Here is a 23,657-nt window from a genome sequence, read left to right as displayed (position 1 = left end):
CAAAATCTCCCTTCCACCTTGGGGAATGCTGGTCCATGTACCTGGGCCACTGGCTTCACTGTTGCTGGCCCCCTCCTTTGGGTGGGACGGGGTATCCTGTCTGGGCTTCTGGCTGAAGGCCAGGAAGAGGTGTGTGCTCAGTGGCTGTGGAAGGTCCACCTCCAGGTACGCCCTCATGAACAGCTTGAAGACGTCATAGCTAATAGGCTGAGAAGGGATAAAGAGGGAAAAGTCAGTGGAGAGAAGTGAAGAGACAGAGGGTGGGAGAGGAGAAGAAGGAATGGGGGAGCTGGCAATGGAAAGGGAAGCAGAAGGGAGTGGAGTGATTGGTGGGGGCAGGAATGAAAAGGCCTGGGAGTCGATAGAGGGTGAAAAGCATAGGCAGTGGGGGTAGAACGTGAGGAAGAGAAGACGCTGTTGGTTGTGTGTTGGGGCTTGGTGGGCCATGGAACCATGGGAGGCTTTCGTGACAAGGCATGTCTAAGTTTAGGAAGAAAAGGGGGTGCTGAAGACTGAGCACTGGGAGTGAGGGCTCTGCCTGAGTCGGAGATCACATGGGGGTCTTGTCTCTAATGGGCAGGACTAGGTCAGTGCCCTGGAATCCTAGGTAAGATAAAGAAGAATGGTAGGGAGAGGGAGGCAGGGAGGACAAGACAGGGGTATGGGATTAAGAGATACAAACTACTATGTATAAAATAAAAAGCAACAAGGATATATTGTACGGCACAGGGAAATATAGCCATCACTCTGTAATAACTTTAAATGGAGTGTAATCTATAAAAATATTGAATCACTATGCTGTATACCTCAAACCAATATAATATCATAAATGAGCTGTATGGCAAAAAAAAAAAAAAAAAGGATGAAGAGGGATGTAGTTGAAAACACAAGGAGAAGAAATCGCTCTTCTGTGGTATGTCAATTTTCTGCTTATGCCGTGAGGGATGTGATTCCTGAGGATTCAGGTCTCAGAAAATAAAAAAGAACAGGCTCCATCTTTCATTACTTTCATAGCTGACCTTCTTTGGACAACCCTCAAGATACCAGGGGAGGGAGTGTGTCTGGCTCGACTGCTCTCAAAACATGTCCTTGTGAAGGTTTCAGGCACCAGGAGAGAAGAGCAGGAAGCCAAGGACGGAAGGTAAAACCAAGAAACATGCCAAAACCTCTCCCTGCTGTATGTCGCCCAGTGCTGCCTGGCTTCTGGTCCCAGGTTGGGAGAACTGTGCCAGAAAGGGCTGCTGCACTCAGCAAACACTCGGCAACAGCAGTGCGCAGTGAGTCATCGCTGGCTTGTGCTTTGATGGCATCAGATTCTTCATCAAATCAGCAGATGCTCCTGGAAATCATCTGAGGAAGCACTCCTCCAAGATCTGCTGTGCAGGCTTTTGTGAATAATAGCGATAAAATCCCTTTTTGGGAGCCTACTTGGCTCTCTCTGAAAATGTTGGTAGCATTTAACCCCTTGTCTCTTCTGGGAGATCTGGGAGCCTTCGCAGAACCAGAGTTGGCTGGCACGTGCACGATCAGGTTTTGGATACAAAGTCCTGGTCCTTAAAACAAGCAATGCCCTCTGGACCCCACTGGGAGGGAGCTTGCGAGGCAGTTTCTCCTTAGCCCCAGGCTGGGCTATTTAAACATCTCTTTAGCAGAGTGAAGGAAGCCTGATTCAGTTGGACAGAGGATAATGAAGGCTCATTACCAGATGAAGGCATCTCTAAGCAAATGGTGGACTTACATTTCTTGTGACAGGCATCAATCTCTATTTCTCTGCCTTTCCTGCCCCAGAATCTCTGTGGCTCTCTCTTGTACTCTTTCTGTCCCTGTCTCCACTGCCTCAACACCTCAGAATGTCCCTTCCACACACATCCTCTTTTTCCCAGTACACATCAGCAAAGTCTTTTCCTCCCACTTTCCCAGCGGAACCCATAATGACCTGCAATTCCACCCTCCCTGCCTCTGATGGCATCTCCCAGCACCTGCTTGTCTACCTGCAAGCACGTTCAGGTCACTCTTCCAAAGAAACTGCTGGCTGCTCGAGCTACTAGCCTGTGCTTCTTCCCTTCCCCTTCACACTTCTCCTCACCTCCTTAATCCATTCGATTTGGATTCTAGCGCATCACCTCTGAATCTGCTCTCTTGAAGGTCACAAATTCAATGGTCTTTGTTTTAGATCTTCTCATCTTTATTATTAATTTATTTTAAAAGGCTCTTTTTGCATCGTCCTTTCCTTTGCACTATTTTAATCGACAAGTACTGTTTTACAATATAGTTTTGAGTTCCAAAATGTTGTTAATTTTTTTTCTGGTTGGCCTCAAATTGAAAACTACCAGCATATTTCTGGAAAACAGCGTATACTAAATGATTTAATAAAAAAGGAAATTCAGTTAAACAAAGTCTTACATAATGCTCTTAAAAAACCAAAGCTGAAAGATCTTCAAACAAGATCAGTGTGAGATTCAGGAGACCTCGTGGCTGGTCTGAGGTCCACCACATTTTCCTCCTTTTTTGAACCTCAGGTTTTTCTTTAGCAAACTGTGAATGCTGGACCAGAAGATCTCAAGCTCTAAACTTCTACTGGGTTCTTCCTTAAACCAGTTCCTCTTTCTGACCCTACAGTTTCTATTCATTTCAATGGCAGCATTATCCTCCAAATATTCCAGGCTCAGCTTGAACTCCCAGTTGTCTGAGATCAATTCTTGTCCCTTCCTTCTTTCCACTGTTCTTTCGCAACGTCTGTCACATCCAGGTCTTTTCTGTATCCATTGCCCGCCGGCCCCACCCTGACAAGGCGGCTGTTGAAGTCCCCCATGCTCCTGGTTTTCTACTCCTGTTCCATGTGTCCTATCTGGACAACTGCAACACCCCTCAAAGGCTTCCTTGCCTCCACCTCCATCTGTTAGTCCTCTCATCTTTTCCATCCTTGCCAAGGTGATCTTCCCAAAGCACAGCTCTGATCAGACTGCTTCCCAACTCAAAAACTTTCCATGGCTTCTAATTGCCCATGGGAGAGTTGACATCACTTGTCTCCAAACTTTAAAACCATGTGCCCTTCTGTAAGGTTTTCAAGCACACATTGTCATTTATCTTTACTTATACATTATATATATGTACTGCTCTGCTCCACTACTATACATTATAAAAGACACACAAAGAAATTAGAAATTAGATGAGATAAAAATCAATGTAAATAGAAAGTCTAATATGCAGGATTCCTACAGTCCAGTGGATCATCCTGTGCACTCCCTGAATCCTTTGGGATTCACAGCCCTACCACAATCCCACTCCAACCTAGATTTGTAGCTACTTCAAGTTCGGAGACCATTCTGGTCTTTTCTCCTACAATTCTCTGTGTGTACCTTCACATTCTGCCCACACTGATCTCTGTGTTCTTTCCTGGCCAAGCTTCCATGTACTTACATGAACTGTTTTCTTCTCTACCTGTTAAAATTCCAGCTATCCTTTATGGCCCAACTCAGATGCCACCCCTTCCAGGAAGCCTGGTATGATCTCTTGTGCCTGAATTGCTATACATTTCCACGTTGGTTCCTGACTTGGGACACCCATATCTGCTGCCCTCGCAATATATAGTTGTTCATGACATACACACCTTAGTTCCTCGACTAGATCTAGAGCTCCTGGAAGGTAGGGAAATGTCTTATTTCATCTTTGCATCCTCCACACCACCTAGCACGGTATCTCCTGATAGGTATTTTAATGGACGTTGGGTTTCTAGTTGGTACACTTGGCTGTCATCAATCATTGTGGGGTCTGTTCAGTCAGCATGTATGTACTGAGTCTCCCAAGTACAAGACACAGTGCTGGGCACCACTGGAGAACACACCAGTGAATTAGGCATGAGTCCATACCTTTAAGAGACTCAGTGGGAAAGGTATTGAAATAATTCTAACACAGGGTCAACAGTGGTGAGTGTCACAGCAGAAGAACTGACAAACTGTTATGAGAACTTAGAAAACAATGATGATTGAACACATGTCCAACCATTTATGGCCCTATCCTGGGGAACAAAATGGCATAAAATAAGCCCAGAAACACAGAGCATTCATGTCAGAAGAGCTCAGAGGAGACTAGATCTCCTTACATCACTGAGACTCTGGAATTTTACTGATTTGCCCCAGCCAGCTAGCAGCAAAGCGAAACCAGAAGCCTGGTCGTCTGACACCTAGTCCAATGCTCCTGCTCTAGTATCTGATCTGTCCCAGGCCCTGGTGCTGACATCGTGTTCCCTGCCATTCCCTCTAAGCACCCCAAGTTCAGTAGGCAAGGAAATGTGACTGAGGGCCACTCCCAAAGTGATATCTGGATTGCAAAAGAGTAAGTTTTTTATGAGCACAGGCCAGGCTCAGGGTAGGTGCTTGGTACGTGTGTGATGGGTAGGGAGTGGCCCATACTCTGCCCAAACCAGATAAACAACCACTATGTAGCACGCTGACAACTCTCAGAGCCCTGAGTAACATTTTAGACGCTGCCATTGTTCAGACATCTTTTCTTTTTCCCCAGAAACTGCAACTTTCATGTGGAAACTAGTTAGGCAATTGTTAATTCTTCCACAGGTCAAAGAAGGAAGGAGAACTAGATGGAGAGTTTATTGAGCATTGTACATACGTGATCTTACTTAAGTCTCAAAACAACAGTGTGACGTGGTATTATTACTGCCATTTTGTGGATGAAAAAAATTTTGAGAACATAAATGACTTGCTCAAGTCGTAAAGCAAGTGGCAGAGCTGTGCTTTGTGCTAAGGTGTGCCTGAGTCTAAGATCATGGTGATACCAGGCCCCCCTACCTTTTTGGTTGCACTGTTTCCGTCTGCTTTCTGGCCATCTTCAGCTGTGCTCTGTTCTCCAGAGAATCACTCGGTGCCGATGGGCAAGGGCACGCTTGTCATGGCCAGATGGAGCCCTGCCACTCTGTAAACTTTTATTCCCAGCCACCCTTTCCTAGCAACCTGCCCCTTCCCACAGCTAACTCATTTCTTGTTGAGACATTTTAGCAGCAGTAAGCCACCAAACTCAAGAGAATTTAAACCCTTGTTGTTTCTGAACCCCGTGCTGGGACATTATACCTACTTGAAGCCAGCCACACTGTGAGAGAGAATGAAATCAGAGTGACGGAGCTCCCCTAGGACACGGCAGAGCGGGGGCCAGCCTGATGGAGGCAGGGGCCTGCTTCTGAAAGCTCCTACGGCCTTCACACCCTCGGCAGCCCTGACCAAACTGTTCCCCTCCCACTCTCGTCAGCTTCAGGGCGGACAGGCGGAGGAGCAGCCCCCGCCAGTCTTTGTTCCTGTGTTTTTGGAGGTGGGGGTGGGGACTGGGGGGCTGGAAGTTCTTTGCTGGCTTTGGCATCATTTCCACATGGTTCCTCCTCAGGAATGTTCTTTGAAAGGGTGCATTCTCAGTCTGGCTCCTGTTCTGGCACCCTTCCTCCTGCTTCATTCTCAGGTGATCAGTGCCTTTTATTCAAAGCACCTCTCAGGTGTACCTCGAGGGTGTGGGCTCTGTTGATTCACTTCCAGGGCCCAGAAGAGAAGGAGTTGACTCAAGGTTTGTTGAAAGGATGACAATATGAATAAATAGGCGGCCAGCCTCCTTCCAAGTTTGTCCTGCTGATCAGTTGCTTTTCTGCTATTAGCCCTCATAAAAGGACCCAGGACCGGGGAAGAGGGAGTTGAGTTTAAAACATTTTGGCGAAAGGTAATAGAAGGGTAATAATAATGGGCACTATTTTTAAGTGTCCTTAAAGTGTTAGACATTTTGCAAAAAGCATCTTATTTAACTCACTCATCTGCAAGCTTCAAGGTCTTTCTTCTTGGTTGTTTTATACATTCAGTTCACAGAAGAGGAAACTGAGGCCCAGAGAGGTGAAATATTCAAGGCCACATTGCTGGTTCGCAGCAAAGCTAGGAGTCTAACCTAAGAGCATAACCTCCAGGGTCATGGCTCTTAAACTTGGCCCTGCCAGTAGGAAGTAAGTTCTGGAGGGGAGGAGCTATGCTTCCTCATCTTCATATCTTCTACGGCATCCAGCACAGTGCCTGGATGCTCAAGAAACATTAGATGAGCTGAATCTGAAAGTAGGGGAGGTCTTGCATGCACTTATTCATTCAGCAAATGTTTGTTGAGTGCCTGCTATAAGCCAGATACTCTTCTGGGCACTGGGGACATAGCAGTGAACAAAACTATTCTAGTCGGGGAGATAGACAATTAAATAAGTAAGTTATACAGTGTGACAGATGGTGAGAAGCACTAAGGAGGAAAATAAGGCAGAGCAGGAAGATAGGAAGTGTCAGGAAAGAGGGTTTAACGTTTTAGATAGAGAATGTGACATTCACTGAGAAGGTGATTTGAGCAAACACTTGCAGGAGGTGAAGGAATGAATGATATGGATATCTGGGGGAGGAACATTGCAGGAAGAGGCCAAAGCATGGGCACAGGTGCTAAGGTTAGAGCAGCCTTGGCTTGTATGAAGGCATCAAGGAGGCTAATACGGCTGGGAAAAAATGGGAAGAAGAATAGCAAGATATGAGGTCCGATAGTAGGGGAGATGCAGATTGTAATGACCTTGATTTTGACTCTGAGTACCAGGTGGGCAGACCATAAAAGATTGTGGAACACAGCAGTGACATGATCTGACTTCAGTTTTAACAGACTGCTCAGGATGTGTGTAAAGAATAGACTTTCAAGGTCAAGAGCAAAAACAGGGAGCCTAAGAGGAGACTATTGCAATAATCTGGGCAAAATATGGTGGTGCCTCAGGTCAGGGTGATAGCACAGCAGGTAGTGAGATGTGTCTGGATTTTGGATGTATTTTGAAGGTAGAAATGATGGAGACGGCTGATGAATTAGATGTGGGATGTGAGAAAAAGAGAAAAGTCAACGATGACTCCATAGTTTTAGGCTGAATAACTTGAAGACTGGACTTGTCGTTTACTGAAATGGGAAAGACTGCTGGAAAAACAGGTTTTATAGAGGAAGATCAAGGAGCTCAGTTTAGCTTATGTTAAGTTTGAGATACCTATTTGATTTTTAAGTGGAAATGTCAAGTAAAGGGGTAAGAGGAAAATCAGAAGAGTATAGCGTCCTGAAAACCAAGTGAAGGAAGTGGAGGAAGATTTGACCAATCAGGTGCAATGCTGTTGTGTAAAATGACTTGAGTTTTAGCCACATGCAGGTCCTTGGCTATTTTGACTAGTGATTTTAGTGTAGGCGTGGGGGTTACATGCTGCTTGAAGAGCTTTCAGAAAAGTGGGAAGAGGAGAAATTGGAGGCAATGAGTATAGACACATCTTTTGCACAGCTTACTTGTTATAAAGGACAGGAGAGAAATGAGGTGGTAGCTGGAGGGAGAAGTGGAGCCGGAAAAAAGTTTTTTAATGTAGGAGAAAGAGCAGTATGTTTATTTGTTGATGAGGAAGATCTAATACATAGAGAAAGCTGATGGGAAGGAGATGGAGTGAGAGTGAGAGAGGAATACGTTGTTGAAGCAATGCCTGTCAATAGACCAAAAGGACGGGACTGAGTGCACAAGTGGAGGGGTTAGACTGAGATCAGAGCATGCAAAGCTTGTCCCTAATTACAGGAGAAAAGGTACAGCTAGGTGGGCACATAAGGTGAGGATTTTGGGGAAGATTGCTTCTGACTGTTTCTATTTTCTCAGTGATGTAGAAAACACAGTTGATAACTGGGAATTGAGAAAGGGAGGAGGAGTGAGAGATTTGAGGAGAGAAGAGAAGGTATGATGTGGCCTTCTAGGATAGTGAGAAGGTGAATGGACTTGAGGAACTTATGATTCCAGGTAGCACCAATGGCTCACTTGAAACTTGGGAGAAAATATGTTGAGAATCATGTTCTTCAAAGTGAGCTAAACTTCTAAGAGAGGAACAAATTATGGGAAGGCTAGAACGTGGGGTTTTTAAAGGCTTGAAATGAAAATGTTCTTACCTCATGTGGGTCATATTGTTTGAGGCTCCCACCCTCATTAAATTCAGCCAAGACATCATTTATCTTCTTGGAAGAATCTGGAGAGACATAATCCATATGTGAAACATGGTGAACAGTGAATGGGAGCTGGGCCAAGTAAATTCTCCGTGTCTAATCCTGATTATGATGGAGTGAGCCCTCATTCCAGAACCACATGGAGGAATGTCACCGTCATCTGCCCTTCTGCCCTCTCATTTATTTATTTTTTAGTATATTTTCTCTCTTTCTGTATGAAGTATCTTTCTAAACCACAAATCTGATTAGATCATGCCTCTGCTCAAAACCCTTACACAGCTCTTAACTTTCCCAGGATAAAGCCTAAACCCTTAGCTTGGTATACAAGTACTTGGTGATCTGACCTAGCCTATTCCTTATCTCTTCCCTTAATCTTTCACTCACTCAATTTCTCAGCCACATCAAACCACATTTCTAGAAATTTCTTAGTATGCTCTGTACTTTTTCATGGAGTCTCTTCTCTGCATTACAAACTTCACTCAATTCTCAGTACCCAGCTCAAATGTCAACTCCTTTGAAAAGCCTTCCTTTACTAGTCAGAGTTAATCACTCCCTCCCCTGGCTCCCACATGGCTTGTACATAACTCCGTAACAGCACCTGTCATATGGTGTTATATTTATTAACTTGCCTTTCTTGCTCTCCTGCCTCAGTTCAACCTTGAGAGCTGTAAGCCTTTGTATACCATATCAAGGCCTGACATATAACCAGTGTTCAGAAAACCAATATATTAGATGATCGAATAAACATCTGAGCAGAAATTTTAAAACATTTAAAATTTTGTTAATTAAATGGGATGGGTGGGCATCAAGCCTGGCGGGGTTCTGTCCTTGGTGCTGAAACAGAGACAGGATTCATAAAGCATGGTAGTTTAGAAAATTCTGCTTTCCATAGGAAATAATTTAGAAACTACTGGAGAAAATTGTGGAGTTTCTTTTCTTTTCTTTTTTTTTTTTTAGTTTATAAGGGAATTCAGAGTCAAGAGAAGGGAGTCAATAATTGTCATTATAACATCTTGAGTAGTTACCAGTACTCTAGACATCAAAGAAAACCAGGATGTCTACACTCTGTCTCACAGCATTGTGGATAAATAAGAGCTTCTCAAGCTCTATTATTGTCATAATTTAAACATCTGAACAAAGGGCAATGTCATTAAAAGCTGACATAGTGTTCCTTGGTGTTTGGGCTCTTTGTACAGAGGGCTATGCTTTCTTAGGCCTACGTAAAGTGGACGTGCTTGTGGGCTGGGCTGTTCTCCATGACTTTGCTGACTTGGATTCAATCAAGCACAAGTTATAATCATTTCAGGATTGAGACATATTGAAATGACACAGGAAAACACTGCTGTTGCCTAAAAATGGACATTTCTTTCTGAAATTCGAAACAGATGTTGGAAAACTAATAGCTCAGTGAGATCCAGGCAGCAGATGCCATCAATTTGGGTTGCTTCCAGTCAATTCAGAAAACACTATGGAGAGTAAGATGTTGCTAGGTACTGCTGATGAACTAGTTGGGGACAGGATATGAATAACTGTGGTAATAATAGCTACCCCTTATTAAAGACCTTTACTGCATATTCTCATATGCTCTCCCCTACCAGTCCATGCAGATTTGGTAATATTTTCTTCAGTTCACAGATGAGGAAACTGAAAGTCAGAAAAGTTAAATGACTTGCCTAAGAGTCAGGGTTTTGACTCAGGTCTAGTCTGGCTCAAAAGTCTGTACTCCTTTTCCTTAGGCACTATTCACTATTACTTCCCAAATATTTGCTAACACAAGGAAAGGTGTAATTCATGCTGTGGCAATGATATGAAGTTCTTGGAAGCACAGAGTGGGGAAGAAGTAAAATAACAGGGAATAAGTAAAACTAGGATGAGAGAGGGGTTAAGGTGGGGATTGGGGATGCCCCATGAAGGAGGTAGCATTTGACTGGGGTGTAAAAATGAGTTAGGTTTTGAAAGGCAGACATGAAGTGGACAGGGCATTCTCAGAAGAGACAGGGTGAACAAAGATATGAAGATGGGCACCACGGGACCTTTAGGCAAGGTTAGAACCAGAGAGTAGTCTGGGGCCAGATTTGTGGGAGTACTGAATGCCGAGTTAAGGACATTGATTTCAAATTGTTGAAGACTTTTTGAGTAGTACAGTAACATAACCAGGTCTATTTTTTAAAAGCCACTCAGGCAACAGAATGGAAGAGAGGTTAGAATTAGGTCAGATTTCAGTTAAGGTCACACATAAATTATATTCAAATTATTCTATGAGTAGCTTAAATATTTAGGAAAAAACTATATTTTAGAATCTATTTCAATGGGAGATTTTCAGCTCAGCCAGAATGGCCAAATTTTTTAAAAAATGAAAAATTTGGAGCATGGGTCTTCCTGGTGCGGCTTCTGCAAAAGCAGTACAGAGCCAGCATTCTGACTGAGAACCAAGAAAGTGATTTCACTTGAATTTTGTTTTGTTCTGTTTTCCCCATCTTTCGTTCCTGCTTAATTTTTCTCCATAGCTCTTACCACCATTTAATATACTATATATTTTACTTCCTTAGCTTTATTTTTTAAAAAACTTATTATTATTTTTTAACATCTTTATTGGAGTATAATTTCTTTACTATGGTGTGTTAGTTTCTGCTTTATAACAAAATGAATCAGCTATACATAATCCCCATACCTCCTCCCTCTTGCATCTCCCTCCCACCCTCCCTATCCTACCCCTCTAGGTGGTCACAAAGCACTGAGCTGATCTCCCTGTGCTATGTGGCTGCTTCCCACTAGCTATCTACTTTACATTTGGTAGTGCATATATGTCCATGCCACTCTCTCATTTTATCCCAGCTTACCCTTCCCCCTCCCCGTGTTCTCACGTCCATTCTCTACATCTGCATCTTTATTCCTGTCCTGCCCCTAGGTTCTCCAGAACCTTTTTTTTTTTTTTTAGATTCCATATATATATGTGTTAGCATATGGTATTTGTTTTTCTCTTTCTGACTTACTCCCCTCTGTATGACAGACTCTAGGTCCATCCATCTCACTACAAATAACTCAATTTCGTTTCTTTTTATGGCTGAGTAATATTCCATTGTATATATGTGCCACATCTTCTTTATCCATTCAGCTGTCAATGGACACTTAGGCTGCTTCCATGTCCTGGCTATTGTAAATAGAGCTGCAATGAACATTTTGGTACATGACTCTTTTTGAATTATGGTTTGCTCAGGTTATATGCCCAGTAGTGGGATTGCTGGGTCGTATGGTAGTTCTATTTGTAGTTCTTTAAGGAACCTCCGTACTGTTCTCCATAGTGGCTGTATCAATTTACATTCCCACCAACAGTGCAAGTGGGTTCCCTTTTCTCCACACCCTCTCCAGCATTTATTGTTTGTAGATTTTATGATGATGGCCATTCTGACTGGTATGAGGTGATACCTCACTGTAGTTTTGATTTGCATTTCTCTAATGATTAGTGATGTTGAGCATCCTTTCATGTGTTTGTTGGCAATCTGTATATCTTCTTTGGAGAAATGTCTATTTAGGTCTTCTGCCCATTTTTGGATTGGGTTGTTTGTCACTTGAATTTTTGATGTTATTGTCACATTTTAGATTCCACAGTTCATCCTAGCAGAAATCTTTTGGTTCTCAAGTGCTATTGAGCTAATCTTGCTTTATATTTAAATGTATGATATGTATATTTATATACACATAGGTATATATATTTGTTTTACATATAAACACATACACTCATATATTCATCATAGGTACACATTCAAGTAAACAGGTTTTAAAAAGAAAAAATAGCAGAGGCATTCGTTTGAAAATCTTTGACCACTGGCCTAAAATTAAATAGGAAAAAAGCAACCTAAGAGATTGCTGCTCCTAGATTTCCATGAGGGGTGTTCCTCACCATACATTTACATCAACCTGTTTTATGGGCTTTTATGAGCTCATAGCATCAACATCTTTCCCTTTCAAAAAAGGGAAACAATCTAATTCTCAAACTTGAGACCATTACTTTCTCCTTGGAGGTCCTTTGATACTTTATCACAGCTTTCTTCTCAATAGATTTCTGGGCTGGGTTGCTCCTTCCCTGAGGAATAAGTGGGCACTGCTCCATCCTGTTTGTCTGACGCTAGTGAAGAACAACGAGGGGCTTCTTCAGAGCATTCCCTGATCTTACTTCAGGCACCACGTGTGGGCCCAAGAGCACACAGCCTCGGTGGAGACCACCCTGTCCAAGTCTGTGCTGTAACACCACCTCCAGACTCACAGGAGATGGAGTTCCATTTCTAAGTGTGCAAAGCAGAGACATGACCACAGTTCTCTGCAGCAACTCCTATTTTGAATACCTGCTAGGTGCTAAGCTCTGTCCTAGTAACTGTATGTATTTTATTTAAACCTCCACAGCTAACCCCCAATATAATAGTTACCCCTAATTTAGAGAAGGAGAAACTGAAGTTTATGGAAATTAAGTGATTCTTTCAAGGGCAAAGAACTAGTGAGTGTGTCACTCTTACTTTTAACATATCTAATTAGAGTCACTGGATACACGAATACTGGTAAATCAGAAGATAAGGCCCTCCTTCTATGACACTGGCTGTCAAATCTGACTGCATGTTAGTATCACCTGAGGACCCCTAAACACATTGAAACCTAGGCCTCACCCCAGACCAATTAAGTCAGCATCTCTTGGGGAACTCAGGAATCAGTATATTTTAAAACTTTCTGGGGGTTCAAATGTATAGTCAAGGTTGAGAACTGCTGTTCTATAATGTGATTTTATTATTAGAAATAATAATAAATTAGGATACTGCTGACCTTGTTGGATAATCATTGCAAAAGGGAAAAAAGGGCTATAATTGTGCTAAATCTAAAATTGCTGTCCTTGGCTAACATTCCCCATAGTTTAAGTGGACAGCACTAAAGGACTCCACCCAACAGGTAAACTTATTCAGCTGCTTGGCAACGTAAGGACACATTTTGCATTAACCCACCCTGATGGGACCATCAGCACACAGTTTTACCCTAAATTAGAGGTTTAGAAGGCTCTTTTCTTTGATCAAGGTTGCTAGTGATAACAACTGCCTTAAGAAGTTTTGGTCTAAAGTTTCTTGATGTCAAGAATTCTGGGACCTTAACCAAGCACTTGTTCCTAGTGTTTAAGCAAATCCAAAGCCTTTTGAAGGAGAAAATTTGGCCCTACTCACAGTCATCTTTTTTATATAAATATATATATATCTATATCTTTATTGGTGTATAATTGTTTTACAATATTGTGTTAGTTTCTTCTGTACAACAAAGTGAATCAGCTATATGTATACATATATTCCCATATCCCCTCCCTCTTGAGACTCCCTCCCTCCCACCCTTCCTATCCCACCCCTCTAAGTGGTCACAAAGCATTGAGTTGATCTCCCTCACAGGCATCTTTGCTTCCACGTTTGTGTGGGACAGGGATGTCCTCGGAACAAACAGACACATCAGGAGCTTCAGTGTTTACAGCAGAATGTCAGCTGTGCTGCCTGACCCAGGACCCAAAGTTTATGGACTGTCTTCTAGTTAGGAGCCCTGAGTATTTGGCACTAGTCAGACCATTAAAATTGGAAATAACTAAAAATCAACATTTAAAAAAGTGAATCTGAAAACCCATAGATGAGAGTGAAATTCTAAGGTACATGATAACTTTCTATACCTCCAAGTTCCCTAATATCATCTCAAACTTCCCTAAGACTGAGTAATATTCCATTGTATATATGTGCCACATCTTCTTTATCCATTCATCTGTTGATGGACACTTAGGTTGCTTCCATGTCCTGGCTATTGTAAATAGAGCTGCAATGAACATTTTGGTACATGACTCTTTTTGAATTATGGTTTTCTCAGGGTATATGCCCAGTAGTGGGATTGCTGGGTCGTATGGTAGTTCTATTTGTAGTTTTTTAAGGAACCTCCATACTGTTCTCCATAGTGGCTGTACCAATTCACATTCCCACCAGCAGTGCAAGAGTGTTCCCTTTTCTCCACACCCTCTCCAGCATTTATTGTTTCTAGATTTTTTGATGATGGCCATTCTGACCGGTGTGAGATGATATCTCATTGCATTTCTCTAATGATTAATGATGTTGAGCATTCTTTCATGTGTTTGTTGGCAATCTGTATATCTTCTTTGGAGAAATGTCTATTTAGGTCTTCTGCCCATGCCATAAAAAGAAACGAAATTGAGTTATGTGTAGTGAGGTGGATGGACCTAGAATCTGTCATACAGAGTGAAGTAAGTCAGAAAGAGAAAGACAAATACCGTATGCTAACACATATATATGAAATCTAAGGAAAAAAATGTCATGAAGAACCTAGGGGTAAGACGGGAATAAAGACACAGACCTACTAGAGAATGGACCTGAGGATATGGGGAGGGGGAAGGGTAAGCTGTGACAAAGTGAGAGAGAGTCATGGACATATATACACTACCAAACGTAAAATAGATAGCTAGTGGGAAGCAGCCACATAGCACAGGGAGATCAGCTTGGTGCTTTGTGACCACCTAGAGGGGTGGGATAGGGAGGGTGGGAGGGAGGGAGACACAAGAGGGAAGAGATATGGGAACATATGTATATGTATAACTGATTCACTTTGTTATAAAGCAGAAACTAACACACCATTGTAAAGCAATTGAACTCCAATAATGATGTAAAAAAAAAAAAAACTTCCCTAAGATCATCTCAAACTGTAACATGCATGTGGATTGCTTGGGGATAAGATTTAAACGCAGATTCTAATTCAGTAAGTCTGGATCATGGCCTGAGATTCCGCATTTCAAGGAAGAGCTTAGGTGACACCAATTACGTAGGTCCATGGACCTCACTTTTCATGAGCAGATCTTAAGCAACGTTCCTGTGTAACTGTGGCTGACTAGTAAGGATTGCCTGTCACAACACAGAAAAAGAACATGATGCTGAGCCTAGAGGAGCATATTCCACAGATTGGGAAGATCATAAATGACTCTCAACCCAGGGAGGGAAAGACACAGAGAGAGGGAGAAGGGAAAGTTGGCACATGAAGGGAAAAAAACCCTAGATTTTCCTTTTTCCAGTGAAGGCTGGGATGTATGAATAAGTTTTCTAAGTACTCAGGGAGTCAAGAACACAGTGAGATGCACAAAAGCAAGAATGAGGTTTTCCAAGGGTCCTAGAAAGATGGAGGATGATGTCAGAACAGAGCTGCCAGGCCTGCAGCACCGCTTCAGAAGGCCCACCTTTGCAGCCAGGAGGAGTCGGGCCCTGGGGTGGAATGTGGGAAGCATGTATAAGAAGTCCAGCATTATAAGCACCAAAACACTCTGCCAGTTAGCCTTCTTTTCCTGTTCCCTGCTTATCCTCAGCATGTAGTCCATTGCCTGTCATAAAATCGATGTTCAATAAAAATTTACGGAATAAATGAGGGCTAGAACAGGGATTGGGCTTGTCATGCTTGTCCCATATGTCCTATATTTCCAGGGGCATAGGGAGAAAAGGTAGACCAATGGTTCTCAATATTGGCTGCCTGCTGGAATCACCTGGGGAGCTTTAAACACTACTGATGCCTGGGTCTCATGCCTACAGGTGATGATTAAATGGTCCAGGCGTGGGAGAGTATGAGGCCAGGACACTGCAATTGTTCAAAGTCTCCCAGGTACTTCCAGTGTGCAGCCAAGGCTGAGGACCACTGGGGCCCGCCAAGCTAACTTCTCGGGGAAACCCGTGGAAGTGATGGCTCTGCCACAGCGTTACATATAGAATAAGAGAAAAATACTTTACGTTGAAGCAGAGGGAATTTTGGCTGATAAAGAAAACCCTCTTTGGGATACTAAGTTTTTCTGATTCATCATAAATGACCTGAATGGCTGGTGTGGCTTATTTGTATAAGTAAAATTTGCATCGCTAGCAAGATTTCCTACTTTTTCTCCAAATAATTTGGCCTCATCAGTCATAGGTGGAGGAATGGAGGAATAGTTACCTTCTGGCATCTAAAAATGTGGTCCCTGGACCAGTAGTGTCAGCATCACCTGGGAGCTTGTCAGAAACACAGAATCTCAGAACAAGCACAGACCTACTGATTCAGAATCTGCATTTTAACAGAATCCAGGAGATTCATGTGCATGTTCAAATTTGAGAGCCATTATTTCCAAAGAAGTCTCTCCCTATCCATAGATTCTGTGGCTGCTTGTGGGCGGAGTCCCAGTCATCACTAATGAAAAGAAGGCCAGTCATACCAAAAGAGATGTGGGTGAGAAACAGCTGTGATTATCCCTTTCACGATGGAAGCAACTAGACATGACCCTTTACGGGCCCAGGAATCCATGAACATGTGATTAAATCTCACTCTACTGGCCAATATAAATAGCAAAGTTTCAACAAAGCTTACTTACAGCCTTACGTTGTTCTACAAATCAGCCCTAAACATTTTCTGACAGGTTTGAATTTTGAGCTATAAATTATCTCCATCTTAAAGTCAAAAACTTTGCCTTGATCTGATTCTACTGAAATATATTTCTGAATAGCAGAATTTGCTGATTCATTCTCTTTAAAATGTATTTAAAATTTTTGTCCAGGTATGAAAAGTCAGAAAGAGAAAAAAGCATCAGGACTGCCCCGCACTGAGGACCCTGCTTACCTGCTGGAATTCAACAACTGGGAACCAGCATGGGGGGTTAAATGAGACCTTCCTGCCCAGGAACCCTGCCTTGGGCCCTCTTTCTTCTTATCTACACCTTTCCCACTATCTCAAGGGGAGAATGATTGTTGGTGGTAACTAAGATGAAAAGATTATGGAAGGAAGAAGATGGGACTCTGGGCCAAAGAGACTTTAGAATCCTCTGTGAAGAACTAAATAGAGAACAGAAGCATAAAGGGGGAGGGGGTCCAATCTCAGAGCCTTAGAAGGGCACTGAAGCAAACCCCAGTTTTTTCTCTATTTCCTTGTATGTCGCTATTATTTTTAAAATTACCTAAAACTTAGAAATAAGAAGAAAAGTGGGCAGCACATCTTTTAAATGTCATATGGAATAAAGGCTACCCAAGGACTATCTAGGTGCATGTACTTAGTTCTACTCACTGTTTACTATTGATTAAATGTATTAAATGTACCAGATTTAGTGAAGTTACACGTTAACTTACAGATTTTTTTCCAGCAGATATGCATAGAACTGTCTGGTGGAACAGATAACCCAAAAGATTAGGGTTTGTTGTCCTGTAAGACAGTAACCAGTTTTATATCTAACCAAGCAATCTTATCCTTACATTTGTTTACAAAATTGCCTAACTAGGAATTTATGGATTTGATCTGTATCCATCCAGGGTCCGTCCATACCTTGCTTCTCAACTTTAACGTCTTACTGGCTCCTCCACTAATTAATGAGTTAAATAAAATCTTTGGCACATGTTTATTAAAAATTTTTTTGTTCTATTATAACTTAATTAACATATATATTTTTTTCTTTACCAATGTATGGTTGAAGGTTGAGCTCCAATGAGTACTTTCTGTTTAATTTATTGAAACTGAATTGAAGCAAACTGAATTTACCTGGAATTGAAAACACTGGTTCTAATTCTTATTCCGCCACTGACTTTCTGTGTGACCTTGGGCAAGTCACTGAGCTCTTCTGAATTTAGTGTTCTCATTTGTAAAATGGATAGTAGTTGCACTTGATCATGGCTAAGATCTCTCCTAGCTTTAAGAAGTCTACAAAATCAAGCAACAACTAGCTGATGTAGGAAATGTTTAGTTTCACTTCTTAGAGAATTAAATAAACATGGATGTTTTATTGGGGGTTTTTTTCCCCCTTTTTCCCTTTATGAATAAGATGATAGTTTCTGTCCTTGATAAATCATGGAAAAAACTGGAAAAATCCCCTCCCCCCAAATAACAGGATTAGGACAATAAGCCAATTATCTCTCTGAAGCTGTTAGGGGACGGTCAGTAGGAGGCATCCCCAGATGCTCACACCCTGTGAGGTTGAAAAGAAACCTGTTTAAACATAGAAACTAAGTATTGATAGGGCTAATGAAGGTCATTTAATCAACCAGACATCTGATGCTCTAACCTCCCCTCTAGTGTCTCAGCCAACTCTGCCCAGACAGTTCTAAGGAAAGGAAACTCAGTCACTTTGGGGTCCATTCTGTTCCATCTTGGACAGGTTTGACCGTTAGGAATCATTACTAATACTAATACCATTAGTATTCCTTACTTTAAAGTCTTTCTTCTGATGCTTTCCTCCCATTAGTCCTAGGGCTACTTCTTGAAGTCATTCGAAATTAACTTTACACCTTCTCCCCAAAAGAGCACTGTAGCTATTTTAATACAGCTAGCTCTCTCTCACCCTTCCCTGAGTCTTCCCCTTTCCAGAAAATATGCATAGTATTTTCATCCATTTTTTCATACCCAGGCTGTGAGGCCCCTCACCATGCTGCTGGCACTTCTCAAACAAGTTCTGGTTTGTCCATATCCACTGGAAACTGTGGTGCCCAGAAATAAATTCAGTTCTCTAGAAAGGTCTGATCAGGGTAGGATAGAAGGTGGATATCGGTTTGCCTTACTAGAAACTATGAGTCTATTAATACATCCTAAGATCACAATTAATGATTTGGTTAAATAAAATAATGTACATATACTCAAAAGAAATCTCTGTAACCACTAAAAACCATGTTTCTGAAAAGTACTGGATGATTTGGGAACACCTCGTGACATATTGCGTGCTAGCTAGTCTCCAGAGATGGCTGCTGCCAACCTTCCTCCCTGCTGTGTGAGTCACTGTCCCATGAGATGTGGAGTCCATTCCTCCACCCCATCAAATCTGGGCCAGGCCTGTGACTGCTTTGACCAATGGAATGTGGAGAGAGTTATGTTCTAGCACCTCTAAGCTCAGGTGTTAAAAAGGCCTGCTGCTGCTTTTATGCTCTTGGAGCCCTGAGCCATGTGTACTAAGTCCAGGTTGCCCTGCTGGCAAGAAAGGCCACACAGAGAGGCCCTGGGAGATGAGAAAGCACTTGGAGGAACAGGCTGCAGAGAGGAGCGCCGAGGTACCAGCGAGTGAGTGAATAGGCCATGCTGGGTCATGTGAGGCATCCCACCTGCAGCCCCAAACACTGTGGAGCAGGAACTAGTCATCCTGCTGGGCCCTGTCCAGGGTGCCCGAGCCACAAAACCATGGGAACAAAACCAAAATGGTTGTTTTTATTTTTGTGGTACGTGGGCCTCTCACTGTTGTGGCCTCTCCCGTTGCGGAGCACAGGCTCTGGACATGCAGGCTCAGCGGCCATGGCTCACGGGCCCAGCCGCTCCGCGGCATGTGGGATCCTCCCGGACCGGGGCACGAACCCGTGTCCCCTGCATCGGCAGGCGGACTCTCAACCACTGCGCCACCAGGGAAGCCCCCAAAATGGTTGTTTCAACCTATCAAGTTTTGGAGTTGTTTGGACATAGCGATAGATAACTGAAACATATTGTTAGGGTGAAGAAAACAGCACGCAAAATAGCCTAGCATGTTTGTTTTTTAAATATATATATATATGTATATATGTGTAGGTGTATGTGTTGTTTGATATTTATATTTATACACAAACATACTAGCTGTGGTTTTCACTGGAAGATAGGATCATGAGTGTCTTTAATTTCATCTTTTCGCTTTTCAAAAACTTTACACTTGTTTTTATTTTGTAACAGAAAATTCTTAAATTGTCACATTATCCTTTTGACAAGCACTTTACAGTCTTAATTCACATTAAGTTTACTGTTGATTATATATATATATATATATAATAAATATATATTTTATCTCTGAGAGTATTTGAACATGGCTTCTCCCCAGAGAAGTGGCAGGGTTTATGACATTTAAACAGGACATACAAAAAGCCTCTTGTCCTGAAATTCTTGGCCTCTCCCACCTGGAACTGCACTGGAGAAAGTTCTCCATTCTCAGGCTGTACACTTCAGTTATTTTGCTACTGTAAAGCTACTGTTTTTGTGGTTATGGAAGAGTGGTTGCTATGGCAATGCAATCTGACTGAATGCCAGAATGCGTCTAAAGCTGGTAGAAGTGCCTTTTTCAGGGTTTCCTCTGAGGATTAATCATTTTCCAAGAATTGTATCTCTTTTCCTCTCCTGTTAGAAGTGGTGCCGGAGCACCTCATCCAGTCCTGGGACACGGACAAAATGAGGATGGGTCCGAGAAGGACAAAGCTTACGGTTGGAAAAAAGACCACAGAGGAGCCATTTCCTACCAAATACTCGGATTTCTTTCCACCCCTCCCTCCTTGACTGCTTGGCCACATTTGGACGCCTCTGTCCTCACTTTCCACAGACTCTCAGGCTTTGAGGTATCTTTGCTGGCTTCCTTTCGTTCCACAAGTTGTGAGGAACTTCCACAGCAATTTCCCACACATTAGCGTTTGTTCATTGCCACATTCCCCATCTTAGCTCTGTGCCTCAGCTCAAACGAGATTTCATTCAAAGGACCTGCTTGCCCTCCCTGCCCTGGCAGCTTCCTCATCCAGGCCACCTTGCACATAGCCACCAGATTCATGGCTCTACATTTTGCCACCTCAGTCCAAATGCCATGCCTTGACATGCGGGGCCCAAGGCCTGTGGCTACCCATATCCCTCCCATGTCCTCCTCTCCACCCTCTTGCCACTTCTCTCCATCTAGCTCAGAAGCTCTCCTTACCACCCCATAGACACCTTCGCCCTTTGTGCTCCTTTACCTTTGCTTCCACAGTTTCTATCCCTCCCCCCACCATCTACTACTCATATTTTAAACTTCTTTTCTCCACAGAGTTCATCCAGCTAAATCCTCTGTTATGAGTTAAGCTGTATCCCCTGCAAATTTATACGTTGAAGTCCTAATTCCCCAGCGCTGCAGACTGTGAACTTATTTGGAAACAGGGTCATTTCAGCGGTAATTAATTATTGGTAAGATGAGGTCTTACTGGAGTAGGGTGGGTCCAATCCAAAATGACTGTGTCCAGACATTAAGAACAGACTTCTGGTTGCCAAGGAGAAGGGGGGTTGGGGGAAGGATGGACTGGGAGTTTGGGGTTAGTAGATACAAACTGTTATATATAGAATGATAAATAACAAGGTCCTACTGTATAGCACAGGGAACTATATTCAACATCCTGGGATAAACCATAATGGAAAAGAATGCAAAAAAGAATGTATATATGTGCATAACTGAGTCATTTTTCTGTACAGCAGAAATTAACACAACATTGTAAATTAACTATACTTCAATAACAAATAAATTTAAAAAGGACAAAAAAAGAAAAAAGAAGACTGTGCCCATATATTGATAAAAACAGACATTTGGACACTGAGACACGTGCACAGGGAGAGTACCATGTGGAAGATACAGAAGACAGTCACCTGTAAGCCAAGGAGAAAGGTCTGGCACAGATCCTTCCCTCACAGCCCTCAGAAAGAACCAACCTTACCAATACCTTGATTTTGGACTTCTGGCCTCCAGAACTGTGAGAGACTTTCTGTTGTTCTAAGCCACTCATATCAGTTTCCCCCAGCTCTAAATTCCCTTCTCATTTGTGCACTCCGTTTAGCCATCTCTGCCAGAGGTGTTTCCCCGCTGTCTTAAGCCTGTTCTCTGCTCGTATCACAAGTGCATATCTGACTCCCTAACAAGATTCAGATTCCTCAGGTGAAGCCTTAGCTCTCTGCTTCTTTTTCATCCCTGACAGGGCCTGGTACTTTGCCGACCTAGGGAGTAGGCTGAATTAGATGGAGTTTACCCTGGAGGATGATTCCTTGCTCCCTGTCAATACACTGCACAGTTTCCCTAAACCTACTGTGGTCAGACAAGAGGCCACGGGCTCCAGGTCACCAAGGAGAGACGGACCAGTAGCCCTACAGGGGGAGCACGTGTAGTCATGGGGTGTTAGGCCTGGAGGGATCACGGGGAGAGATCATCTAGTGCAACCCTTTCAGAGGACACAGAGGCTGGGCGTGCGGCCGTGGGGATGGGGGACTAAAGGGTGGGGTGGGTATTAGGGCTGTCACATCACAGAGAGCAAGAGCCAGAGCTGGCATGAGCCCGGCCCCCAGCTCCCAGGCCAGTGGAGGGGCCCCCCTGTGGGAGGGGGCAGGCTGCCTACAGGGCATTCGGAGGACCACCTGGGCACGCTCTGTAGGGCAGGTCAAATGTGCTACAGGCCTAGTGACTTACAAAAGCACCAGCACGATCAACGTGAAGGGAGAGGGTTAGAACAATGAGATGGGGTTGGCAGTGCAGCTGAGGGCTCTGCCAGACAAAGGGCTCTGCAAAAATCGGTGCCATTGCACAACCATGACGGGCACTGCCCGGGCAGACTCCTGTCACCAGTCAGGATTAGGAGTGGCCTGCGGGGGGCACGGCCGCGGGCCTTGCCACCACTGTGGCTTGATGCAGTGAAACTGTTCCTGGGTGCAACTAGTGAAACCAAGAGCTCCACGCAAAAGCCCAGGTTTTCCCACAGCAAAGTCGAGAAAGAGACACCCATCAGAATTCTGTATCCTGCTGAAAGAAGGCATTGGGTCCAAACACAAGAGTATATTAAAGCAAATGACTGAGTAACATTGTAACCAAGCAGCAGGCAGCCCTTGGAAAGTTCTGCTATAAAGAGGTTTTGATGACCTGGGAAAATTCTTACAATATTACACTAGGTGAAAAATGCAGACTGAAAAGAAAAAAGGTATATTCAGGAACTCAACCACGTACAGCAGTATGCACAGGATGCGTCCCAAATGTTCACAGAGTTTAGCTGTGATTTTTAACCTACTTTTTATTTTCCTTCCCTGTACATTCCAAATTTCTAGGGTGAGCATGTATCCTTTATAGAGTATAAAGATAATTGTGTTTTATGTTTAAAGACACAAATTCTATTTTTATAAGGAGGTATAAGCTGATCTCATTCTCTGTGCTTTGCAATGATTATAGTACACTGCTCTCCAATAATGCTCTCCCCAACCAAGAGGAAATCCCACCCCACATGCGTCAATCCATTTACTCACATTCTGCATATTTCTGGAGTTGGCCAAATTCTTCTGGAGTGAGGGAGACCCACCGTTCTTCACTCATCTTTCCTGGGTGTGCGCGCTTGAGGCTAGGGAGAGAGTTTTGCTCACCAGGCTGTAGCCAAGGCCCAGCCTAGGGCCTGGCTCATTGCAAGTACACAGTGGACAAGTCCTTCAGGAGATTTCTCGAGGACCCAAGTGTCTATGGCAGCAGCGGGCACTGTTTAGCAGCTGAGAGAAGACCTCTGCTATTCCTAAGGCAACATCCTTCTATCTGTAGTCACGGTAAATTCAGAAATCAAGGTTGCTTTTCCTGGGCAGGAGTAGAAAAGACATTGGGAATGAGAATGTTAGAATACATAAGTCATCTTTTCTTGTAAAGGAAAAAAGAAAACCCAAATGTTCTTTGCTGAAAGCTCTATAGGAGGCGATGGTTCTCAAGGTTGGGGGGAACCACCTGAGGGAATTCGGAAGAAGACATACAGACCAGAGCAGCACAAGTCCAGACAGCTGTCTGGCTGGAGTGGGGGTTAGGTGATCTATATGAAGAGGTAGCCATACTCCCAAACTCTGGAAAACTTAAAATGCGTCTAGTGAGAGGTGGTAGTAGGGCC

At 43.2% G+C, this 23,657-nt stretch overlaps 1 protein-coding gene across 4 annotated transcripts in view; it reads right to left on the bottom strand.

Annotated features, from left to right (window-relative positions):
* The window catches only part of DGKG (diacylglycerol kinase gamma), a 161,357-nt gene extending 138,250 nt beyond the window's left edge, over positions 1 to 23,107 (bottom strand). For all 4 annotated transcript variants that reach the window (XM_029214535.1, XM_029214536.1, XM_029214537.1 and 1 more), the window contains exons 1-3: positions 23,041 to 23,107; positions 7,963 to 8,039; positions 42 to 207 (exon numbers count right to left, since the gene is read on the bottom strand). In XM_029214535.1, coding sequence (XP_029070368.1) covers positions 42 to 207; positions 7,963 to 8,039; positions 23,041 to 23,107 — 310 coding nt within the window. The remainder of the gene's footprint in view (positions 1 to 41; positions 208 to 7,962; positions 8,040 to 23,040) is intronic.
* Positions 23,108 to 23,657: the final 550 nt, after the last annotated feature.

Source organism: Monodon monoceros, unplaced genomic scaffold (genome assembly GCF_005190385.1).
Source record: "Monodon monoceros isolate NGI ecotype Baffin Bay Population unplaced genomic scaffold, NGI_Narwhal_1 Super_Scaffold_11, whole genome shotgun sequence".
Taxonomy (NCBI): Eukaryota; Metazoa; Chordata; class Mammalia; order Artiodactyla; family Monodontidae; genus Monodon; species Monodon monoceros.
The sequence above is the reverse complement of the archived record's forward strand: the minus strand, read 5'-3'. Positions and strand labels throughout refer to the sequence as shown.